General features: G+C 46.4%; 1 protein-coding gene across 1 annotated transcript; it reads left to right on the plus strand.

Moving 5' to 3' along the window:
• Positions 1 to 534: 534 nt before the first annotated feature.
• Positions 535 to 10,506, plus strand: scube1 (signal peptide, CUB domain, EGF-like 1). Its single transcript, XM_072710377.1, has 4 exons — positions 535 to 695; positions 3,323 to 3,445; positions 9,506 to 9,631; positions 9,777 to 10,506. The coding sequence occupies exons 1-4, from the start codon at positions 608 to 610 to the stop codon at positions 9,932 to 9,934; spliced, it is 495 nt and encodes a 164-aa protein (XP_072566478.1). The 5' UTR covers positions 535 to 607; the 3' UTR covers positions 9,935 to 10,506.
• The last annotated feature ends 522 nt before the right edge of the window (positions 10,507 to 11,028 follow it).

Here is an 11,028-nt window from a genome sequence, read left to right on the forward strand (position 1 = left end):
CACTAGGTAATATGCCTTGTATTTCTCGTATTATGCAAAAGTAATACGGGCTTACAAACGTTTAACTGCTAAAGCAAGCTGATACATTACAAATGCAACGTGTAAGGACTTGTCAGTTAAAAGCTCTATATTACAGGGGTTTCAGCAAAATACAAGTTTTTGTACTTTCATCACATAGCTGAATGAAAGTGTTTCAGTCACTGATTTTTCGGGGAAATATTTTTTAATTTTCTATCCGTCATCATTCATGCTAGGCTGATAAAACGTCAGGGTGTCTCTGTGCGGGGGGGGGGGTGCTATTGGGTCATTGTTAGCGAAGAAAGGGTTCTTATTTCTTAATGATGAGTTTTCTGGCGGATCTGAATACTCAGAGGTTCCGCCCATTGGTAATCAATAGAGCTGGCTTTCCCTTTTCCCCTCTCTCTTTCTCTCCCTCTCTCTCTCTCTCCCCCGCACCTCCTTATCTCCTCCTCAAATTGTGCCGGAGCCAATCAGAGCGCGGCATGCGGCTCGTGAGTCTCGCTGTTCCCCCCTCACTGCCAGTACCAAAGCGCTTCTCTTATCAAAGAAACACAACCGAAAACTGCATTCAATCACCGCTTTTAACATGGGGACTGCTTGTTTTTTCTGGGACTTCTGTTTGTTTTTCGTCCTCATAAATACTTGTGCTGTGACGGGAAACGCTGGACTTGCAGGTACGCTCCTTCTCCTCTCAGCCCTCCCCAACCTCCGTCTGGCATATAATTTAAAAACATTTCTGACATGGCTGTATTTTATTTTCATCAGCATTTAATTGACGTGTTTTATATATGTTTTTAAAATAAGCGTGATAGCATTTCACTAAGATAACGTATTATCTAATTCCTGACACGTCTGCGCATTGTAGGCATAATTAATTGAAATTTAATTGATTTGTGAGGCAGAATTAACTTTTAGAATCATTCAAGACTTTCTGAGACCAGCGAAGGGGAAAATTAAGAAAAAAACTAATCTCATTATCAGTCATGGCAAGGACTATACTGCTTAACAGATAAGTAGATACATTTACAGTGAAGTAAGGTTAAATTTTGTTTTATCGTTTTGCATTTCTGCATTTTACTTTTTTAATTAAAGGGAAAGAAAATATTAATGTTTATTTTTAGCAATGTAGAAATTCAGTTTAACAATGCATACATTTATCTTAGCCGTACAGAAGTGGAGTATGGTCATTGAGCAAATATTCCAACTTTCAACAAGTTTATTATTTTGAGTCTCTTTATTTTAACTTAAGTTAGTAGCAAATAAAGCTTGATGAAGGGTTCACTGGGCGCACATTCATGAGGGAGAAGAAGGAGTTAGCGCTGGATGTGTGTGCTTCGTTTTCTGAGTTCACCCAGCTGTCAGCCCGCTAAATCTGTAAGATTGGTGCTAGTTAATGACTCAAAATATGACACGGCACTTTTTCTCTTCTGCTTCAATGAGTGGCGCCTGTTATGCGATAAAGCTCATCTTCGGCCGCCTCGGTAAACACGCCCAGAAGGTCCCTGCGGATGAAGCCGCGGTGGCAAATTAACGGTCCGTCAGGGTCTGAGAAGGTGTCGGTGCGGGTATCGACCGCCCGCGTCTCGCCTTTGTTTCTCTCAATACCCTTTCCGGGGCGAGAAGGAATTATTCAGATAGGCGTCATATACATAAAGTAGCATTTTGTCAGTTATTTTCCTTATTACAAATAGAATTTTTCTGAGATTCTGATTTGCTAAATGTATGGTTATACCAGGAAGTATTCGACTAAAACTTATTTTGTACGATTTTTTTTTTCGAATTTGTCTGCTGCGTATTTTTAATATTCTTTTTATGTGAGGAATTATTTCTCTTGTCAGTTCATTTGTTGCATCCTCTTGTATTAAAGTATGCTGAATACTGCTGCTATAGGGAAAAGTAAAATTGAAAATATTAAAGGTAATTTGGCATTAAGCGAAATGCCTCACAGAGAAGAATATAAACCCATGAATACTGGAAGCCCCCGTAGGCTTAATGTATGTACGTTTATCTTGGGATAAGTTGGTCAATCAAATATGGAGAGTGTTTTTTGAATTTCTTTTTTGTGGGAATATCATAGTATAAATGTAATTTAATTTTACTCTTATTTTGCGTATTGTTGCACTGGGCAACCGGCCAGCCACTGTTCAGCCCAGGCAGATGATGGGTCAGTGCGCCGCGCACAGTGACTTTCTCCCGCAGAAACACACAGGCTTTGCTGCCTGCTGCCCATTTTTATATCGATGAAGGACGAGATTGCGAGCTGAGCAGCGGCTGAAGTTGCGCTCCAACACAAACCGTCGGGCGGCTAGTTGAAGAAAAATGGGAGCTTTGCTCCTTGGGGAGACAAAATCCTTTGCTTTCTTACCAATTAAAACCGCGAATGAGATGCTATTAAGTTCTCGATGCCATCGGATTAGACCCAGATGTGACTTGCCTCCCCTAACAATGGCCGGATCATTTAAGACCTGATATGCAGAAACTACTGGTGTCATACTGAAAAAAGACCGGGGGCGGTTCAGTCGTGTGCTGCCGGATTTAATGTTTTACTGATTTTTTCTCTCTCTTTTTTTTTTTCAAATTCTCAAAAAATCGGGAAAAAAAACAGTCAGATTAATCGTGGTTGATATCGATTCTTTTTTTTTTATTCTGAATTGAAGAGAGGAAATGCGTTTGAATTGGTGAGTTTCTGCGAGTAATTATTTTTTATCAATAAAAAATAATTGAAACCAAAGGATTGTTGTTCGTTCGATATAAATTATAAGGGAATTACTAAAAACTTCTTTACAGAATTCAAGTAATGTTCTCTTTATGGAAAAATCAAGTAGAGGGTGGGGTTTTCATATTTAAGTGGCACAAAATATCTTCCCATTTTTATTGATTTATTGAAGAAATGTCATTTTGCTATTACAGGACACATCTATTGCAAATTATCTATCCATTTTTGACCTATGTACGGCCCCAGGGAGCCGCGCTGCATGGGGTTTGACGCAGAGAGAGAGTCACCATGCACAGGGAGCCAGTCTGTCAGGGGACACACACTGTAGACCAGGGAGAGTCATTAGCTGGCCTGTCTGCATGTCTGGGTTGTGGGAGGAAACCTGGTCCACAGCGATACCCACTGAACCACCACGCTGCCCCCAGATTATTAAGCAAAATTTTCATGTAAAAATTTGGATGTTTTTTTTTTTGTTTTACTTTAACATTGCCTGTGGAATCTCCATAATCACACACAAGGAATGTTCTGTTATCGTTGCATCATTTTTGCATCATCTCTCCGGTTCATTCCCCCCCCCCCCCCCAGATGTGGACGAATGCTCCGAGGGCACCGACGACTGTCACATCGACGCCCTCTGCCAGAACACGCCCAAGTCCTTCAAGTGCATCTGCAAGCCAGGCTACAAGGGCGATGGCAAGCACTGTGAGGGTAAGAGATCCCCCCCCCCCCCCCCAGGCACCTTTCTCCCAAAGCCGTTTGATTGGGACCTGGTGAGCGTGAGGTGACGACGCACACACGCCCGATCACCTAGCCATTTCGCGAGAAAGGGCTGCGCCGTCGTCCCCTCCCCCCTGCTGCCCCCCGCCGGCTACCCTAATTACCCGAAAGGAAGTGGATTTAGGAAGGTGTGAGGCTGAGGTGCCGTGGCACTATGGATTCACACCTCGCCTGAGTTCCCCCTTAAGATTGCCAGCACTGGGCTAATACACACGTCCGAAATGGACAGGCCTCTCACGTTTCAAGCTGTGCTTTAAATGAGCCGTTATGTCTAAGTGTGACTAGTTCTCACTGCATCATCGCCTGTATGCCATCTCTTTGCACGGGGAGAGGCTGAATGTGGGTGCATTCCACTGCATTTGTTGCACCTGGACAACATGACGTCTTGAATCTTCACTATGAGGTTTCACTGCTTTTACACTTACACCGATTATAATAGCAATTGAAAGGCATTATTTAGCTGTTCTGCTGATTTGGCATCTTCTGCTTATTAATGGTGGTGAGGATAGAAACTGAGGCCAGAAGTCGGAGCTGGGAATGATGTCACACCTGAGTTAATCGCGTTCCAGTGCACTGCCAGTTCAAGCCAGGTTCATTCTTATCCATTGTTAGCAGCACCGGTTGATAACACATTATGCAGTATTTTGTGCCTGTAAGCATCGGAGCAACATGTCCACGGATAGAGGTTGGACAGTACTGTTTGTATGACCGATTCAAGAAGACAGAAATTAGACATAAGTGCTAATAAGCAGCATGAAACTACAGCTTTGACTTTTGTTGGTGGATGCAGCCATCTTGAATTCTGAGGTCGGGGTTGAAGAGGGTCCTCTAACTTTCCAAGTCGGAAGCCTGACATCAGAGGGCATTCCAATTGAAACTGCTGAGAGACTTGTTTATTCTCGCCAATCACATTTCATTGTAATGTTGACCCTGTGCTAACTTGCATATGACAAATAAAACTGAAACTGAAACATAAAACTGAAACCAAAATTTCTGACTGGGAACTCGGAGATTCTGACTTCAGAAATGGACGGCACCATAACTCCTCCACGCTTTATTTCCTGTGCTTTGCTCTCCAGTCTGATTCTGTGTTTATTTTTTTTTTATTTGTGGTCTGGAAGTCATGACCACAAGGGTGGCAGTCATGTCTCTTATTTCTCTGCACGCGCCTGAGGGCTCAGCCTGGCGATAGTCGCTCCCTGTTAAACGAGGGCTCAGCCGGGCGATAGTCGCTCCCTGTTAAACGAGGGCTCACCCACAAACTTTGAAACTTTGCAGCTGATCCTCATTGTGTGTTTGTTTGTTTACCTGCCTGAAGTGGCTGCTGTCCAAGCTGCCCCACCTTCTTTAGGGCGGGGGGGGTCCTCTTACTGACAGTGCCTGGTCCTTAAGAGGACTGATAAGGGCAACTATGTACTCTAATGGTTTTTTTAAAGCCATCTCTTAAAACGCAGACAGTAAAATCTCTCAGAAATGCTCCCTGATAAATTCCTGCACCAGTCTGACTGGTGACGGCCGTTGAGTTTTCTTTCACGACTTGAACCAGAGACCAGAAAATCGGGCACCCCACCCTCCCCGGGCGGAGGTCTTCGTTACAGTGGGCTGGTGTCCTTCACACGCAGGGACAGTTCTGCAATTCATGAAAATCAGAAGGGCATTCGACGGGAACGCCGTCGCGTATCGTTCACTATGCATCATCTCCCTCTCATGACAGAGGCAATTTTCTGCTGCTTTAGCATTTTTTTTAATATGCTGACATTATTTTCCTCATAAGGCGCTGGAACTATTTACGGACACGGAAATCGGATTTCCTCTGGATCAATACAGGGGAGAGAAAAAAAAAAAGTTTGATTGCGGACGAGAGATTTGCAACATGAGCGCGCCCACAGCAGCCAGCGTGCATCTTATCGCTCTATGATTTGATCTGGCGTCTCCCAGAGACCCGTCTGGGAGAGTGAGACCGGCGAGGCCCCGCCCACCTCAGCGGCTGCGTTTCTGCCGCATCCCAAGCTGCGACGAGCCAACGCCCGCTGCCACTGCAAACCACTGCAACCGCAGCCGTGCCACCCTGGATTCTGGGGCCGCGGCGATAATGACAGTCACCACGTGCGTCACCCAGCCGCAGTAACTATTACCTGACCTGCTTCTTGGGGGGGGAGGGGGGCGGGGGGAGAGGGAGAGGTGGCAGACAATTATTAGGTCATTGTCTGCCTGCTGTCTCTGCCTCCGTCACAGCCTGGGAGCTCTCCTCACTGGCTGAAGCCTCTGGATATCCCCCCTCCCACATCTGAAATCATTGACACCCCCCCAACACACCTTTGGGAACAGGTCAGTCTCGGCTTCCGAAGACTCAGAGCTTTATATAGCGAGCTCAAAAAAACCAAGACAGACTGGCGTAGAAGGAGAGGGAGACTTTACAGCACTTTGGTTGGGTTTCCACTCGTCCCGATGAGCCTGGAGGGGGCGCTATGTACCCCTCCCCCCCCCCCCCCAATGAGCATAAGAGCTGTTGCATTTCTCTTCCACGTTGAGGCCGTTTTTGATTCTGGGGCTGACGCGGAGGGATGGGTCCCTCTCTGCTGCTGGGGGTTTGCTTTGTGGGCGAACGGGAATTTTCTTCACGGCCCAGAGATGGTTGTGATCCAGCCCTCAGCCCTCAAGCGTTTTCTGGTGTAATTGTGCCTGACACTTTACAGGTTTAGCAATAATGTTTGGATTATTTCTGCTTTAGGTTTGTTGTCTGTCCTGAGTAAACACACATGGTTGTTATTTTCCACAAGATGGGGTAGGCGGGGAGGGGGCTGGGGGGAACAGACCACGGTGATCACGGGACTGGAAAAATGGCTACGTTATACAGAATACAAAAATATTATTGCATCAATAAATAGATTTTAAAGTGGCTTTGCGACAGGGTGTTTTAGCACTGGCATCCAGTGTGCCAGAGAACAGGCAAACAGGGACTCACATTTTATGGCTGTAAAAAAAAAGAGGAAATGATAGCACAGGGTTATATTAGTGGATTTTTGAGAGCTTTCAGATGCAAGGCTACCGAATGAGCTCGCAACCACAAAATGCACGTCAGGCACTAATGTGCAGGCATGCAGGGGATTCCGTGTGTGTGTCTGGCCGTCCCCAGGGGCATGGGGGCTTTTTCATGTGGTAGAGTAGCTCATACGTAATGTTGTTTGCTGCCAGCAGGGGGCAAAGTGGTTAACAGTCTGGATTTGGACAGGAACCTTTTCAGTAAAATACCCAGTGTTGTAGTTAAATGATGGATTTCATATTTTTTTTTTTAAGGGTGTGTTGTATAATGCAGCTTAATGGGGTGAAAAATATTGTATTCTCGCTATAAGGCTACAAGTTGGTGTCCTGGAAATGCATATAGTGGCACCTGTCACATGCCATCGCAGTGGGTGTGGATTTAGCACTTTCCTGGTTCGCTAGGTGCTGTCCTGGGATCCTGACTATGCCCTGCTGGCTGATGAATCGCCGTGGCCCAGAATCACCCCCAGAAGACGCATAGTAAAAAAAATAAATGGAGAAAAAAGCTTGCTGTCTCACACCATTTGAGAGTCACACCAAATTCACCCTCCCACCCCTCAAACAGTTTGGGTCCAGTAGGGGACCTCAATCAATCAATCAATCAATCAATCAATGTTTACATAGCACTGCTTTGACCACAGGATTTTCAAAGTGCTTTTTAGATATGGTGGAGGTGTGACTCTGTGGCTTGGGATCTGTGCCAGTAATTGGAAGGTCACTGGTTCGAATCTCGTGAATGCCAGGAGTGATCCTACTCTGCTGTGCCCTTGAACAAGGCTTTTAACCTGCACTTGCTTCATCCTGGGTATGACGTTAATCTCCATGCAGCCCTGCAAGTGGCTCCCCCAAATTATAGGGGAGTTTTGTTGGCAGGATTGGCCCTCCAGCCACTGGAAACAAAAACTCCCACTGGTCCATTGAACCTAGTGTGGTGCTGAGGTATCACCCGCCTCATAAGCTCATTTGAAACTCTGTGTCATCAGCAATTATGAAGCTTGACACGTCACCCTCTGCCTACATCACTACGGCTGGGGAGAGTTTGTGGCTTCTTCAATTTGTGCGTCTCCTTAATAGCTGCAATTTTATCATGGGCAGTTACTTATTTACTTGACGCTTTTATCCACAGTGATTTGCAGTGGAGGGATGGGTTACAATTTACATGTGTTTCCTGGGATTCGAACCCATGATCTTGCGCTTTTTGAGCTACAGGAGTCTCAGGCCTGAACTTTTTGGAGCTAAACATGGAGAGAAGGGAAGCCGCAACCAGTCGAGCTGCAAGGCTGCGTTTACTCGTGCGTGATTGCATCGTGTAGATACATTTACTGAAATTGCATCGGACTTGTTTAGCTGTCTGGACTGTGTTGCAACATTGGAACTCGTATGGGAGATTTTAGCGTGAATATTGCATAAAAATGAGCTTCCCTTATGAATCAGTGCTATTTTAAGATTTGCTCACTGGGGTCTGGCGGAGTTAGGATACTTCCCTGCCTGGCTGAGTGCAGGATCCCATCGATGGTAATGGCGTAGTCATGCCTACCTATTTGCCAAAGGTCTGTTGTTAATTTCTAACTCAGGAGCGAATATTGTCTTTGCTTGGCACCCGCTTCCCCTTGGAAAATGGCGTACGGTGTGCCAACATTCCAGACAGAGGGGACTTCTGGGAATTTGTACAGGGAGGAGCAGCGCAAACATTAGGCAGATACCTGTTGCTGCTAATCTGGGGGGAGGGGGAGGGGGCGGGGCCTCCCTGGCAGCCTGGATGCCGCGTAGTTCACACAGGGACTGTTTGTTTTAGCGTCTCCGCGTGGCAACAGCTTGCCACGGGCCCCTGTGAGAATCTCAGGCCGGATCGCCGGCAGAGCGAGGGATCCTGGCTGGATAAACACTGTCTAATGCTGGCCGCCGATGGGATTCCTGGGCGGTGACACGTCAGGCGGTGCGTCAGAAGCCCGGCCTTGGGTTCGAGGGAGGGTGACCAGTCAGCGTGGGCCAGTGGATACCGAGGATGTAGCGTCTGGAGGATGATGGTGTGATTTTTGTCCAGGGTCCGATTGTTAGAGATGTGTGTTTGTGGTGGCGGGGGGGGCGGGATCAGCCTCTCTGACACCCTGGTGAAGGTTTTCGAGGGCTGTGGCGAAGTCCCAGTGCGTGATCTGGGCCAGCGAGTGTCCCGCTAGCAAAAAGCTACTGGTGGGAGCACTGGTCGGAGTAGCACCTCGGTGAAAATGTGGACGGGGAGATCAGTGGGGCATCTCAGACGAGGGCCGACCATCGTTGTTTCTCCCTTCCTGCCTCTCAGGATTATGCGTACCAAAGATCCAAAGACAAGAAGAGGAAGTCAGGCTCATTATTCATTTATTAACCAGTGGCACTTTAGACCTCAGTACCATGCGGTACTACTTAAGTTATTGTACCTTGTATGTTCTTGTTCATGAATCTGTTATTCTAGCTACTTGTTTGTCGTGAGGGAGGTTTGCAGACAAGTGCAGGTGGTCCTCAAGTTACGATGGTGTTAAGTTCCTACGCATTCCTGGTAAGCTGAAAATATCTTGTGAATATGATATGATATATAAATAAGCAAGTTACTACTGTCACTAAATGGATACATATTTGGCTAAATGCAGAAAAAAAAACACTGTATAATACATTGTTAAACACTATATGAGACGTTTACGCTTGCAATCGCTACGGAGACTGGAGACATGGCTGGGATGATGCGTTGAACCGTCATAAAGCAAGGAGAATCTGTATTTAATTTTCTTGTGTAAATGACAATAAAGGTTTTGAATCCTTGAATCCTATGCGTTTCTTCCTTAAAGATGGCCGCCCCCCTGTCTGCAGCCCCTTAGCCAAGGTTAACCAGCCGCACCCTCTTTCCCCAGCCTGGGCGCCTGACCCGCATCTCAGTAACTGCCGCCGTTCAGCTTGTCCCCTCTGTTTCCCTTTCAGACATGGACGAGTGCGACAATGATTACACAGGAGGCTGCGTCCACGAGTGCATCAACATCCCGGGCAACTACCGGTGCACGTGCTACGATGGCTTCATGCTGGCCCACGATGGACACAACTGCCTGGGTATGTGTCTGCTCCACCCCACGTCTCTGCCTACTCGCCTGTCACGTGTGCGCTTTCCAGAACATTCCCTTCGTCGTCTTCGTCCCGATCGGACCTCACGTGCTCCGGTGAGATGGGATGACGGGGTTTGTTTTTCTTTCCCCAGATATCCCCTTACTGACAGATCCGCCCCGCGACATGAAGCGCCGGTTTTATTTGCTCGGCGTCGGACAAAAGAATGCCCCCATGTTCCCTGGTGGAGCGCCGTGCTCTCAGGATGTGCTCAAACACATCTCATCTTTTCTTAGCGCCTCCGTTGATTGACTTGAGCAGAATCGAGATGTCTCGGTACGCCCAGTGCAAACCTCTCTGTGCTGTTTGTTAAAACTGTACCGCTGGGCTAGGATTTGTGGCTTGCCGGTGCTATATGTTGCATTGCATGGTAACACTGATAATGTCATTAGCAATGTCCAAGTGTTTATGCAGGTGCCCAGGAGGGTCACATGACTCATACTGCTAGCGCATGAAATCAGGGGAGGGTCACATGACTCTTAACATGCGTCTGCATACTTATTTACTGTGTAGTAGGTGAAATATAGTATGTGATGTGTGCACTATGTCCGAATCCTCAGTATGGATGAGACAGTAAGTGAACTGTACCCGGATGTCATACTGCATTCTGTCAAGTCCAGAAGTGCGCCCCTTATGGATGCTATGCCATCCTACAAAGCCACTGTGAAGAACATCACTTTTTGTCATGCGGTAGAAGAAGTGTCGTCTCTGCACAAATTGCAAAACAATGCCTAGTTACATTACATGAGTCGAATATGTATTTTTTTTTTCATTGATAGTTTTTAACTTTTGTGGGGGTCAAGCTGCGTCATTTTAAAACATCCAGGTCGGGTAATATGCAAGATGACAAATGCAGTATATCTCAGTGCTTGTCTACTGTTCTCACGTGTACATACAGTAGGTACTGCATAGGGTGACTGTATTTTGCTTTGCAAAAAAGAGGATACAGAGAGCAGGATGCAAAGAGAGGCGTCAAAGCAAATTATATGCACACAAAGTATTCTGACTGTAGAAAGCAAATGTCAACATGAAATGGTGACATCTTGTTCATTTCAGGCATTTTTAGGTCTACATTAAAGGACAATAGTGGGGTTCTGACAAAATTCAGTACCTATTGTGTAAAAGTGTGATTTTGGACACACCGTAAGTATTGGTCATGGAGTCAAGGGAAGGTCACATGACCTGGTGCATGGAGTCAAGGGAAGGTCACATGACCTGGTGCATGGAGTCAAGGGAAGGTCACATGACCTGGTGCATGGAGTCAGGAGAAGGTCTGACTCTTGTGTTAGTGTATGGAGCAGCCCCCTTTTCCTCCAGGGCGTTGGTGGGCATTATGGAATTTGGCA

Source organism: Paramormyrops kingsleyae, chromosome 3 (assembly GCF_048594095.1).
Source record: "Paramormyrops kingsleyae isolate MSU_618 chromosome 3, PKINGS_0.4, whole genome shotgun sequence".
Lineage (NCBI taxonomy): Eukaryota > Metazoa > Chordata > Actinopteri > Osteoglossiformes > Mormyridae > Paramormyrops > Paramormyrops kingsleyae.

Excerpts from the sequence above, each read along its gene's own strand:
- scube1 (XM_072710377.1), top strand. The coding sequence starts at position 608 with ATGGGGACTGCTTGTTTTTTCTGGGACTTCTGTTTGTTTTTCGTCCTC. Across the intron at positions 3,446-9,505 it reads CGATGGCAAGCACTGTGAGG|ACATGGACGAGTGCGACAAT; the intron begins GTAAGAGATCCC and ends TTTCCCTTTCAG. Across the intron at positions 9,632-9,776 it reads CGATGGACACAACTGCCTGG|ATATCCCCTTACTGACAGAT; the intron begins GTATGTGTCTGC and ends TTCTTTCCCCAG.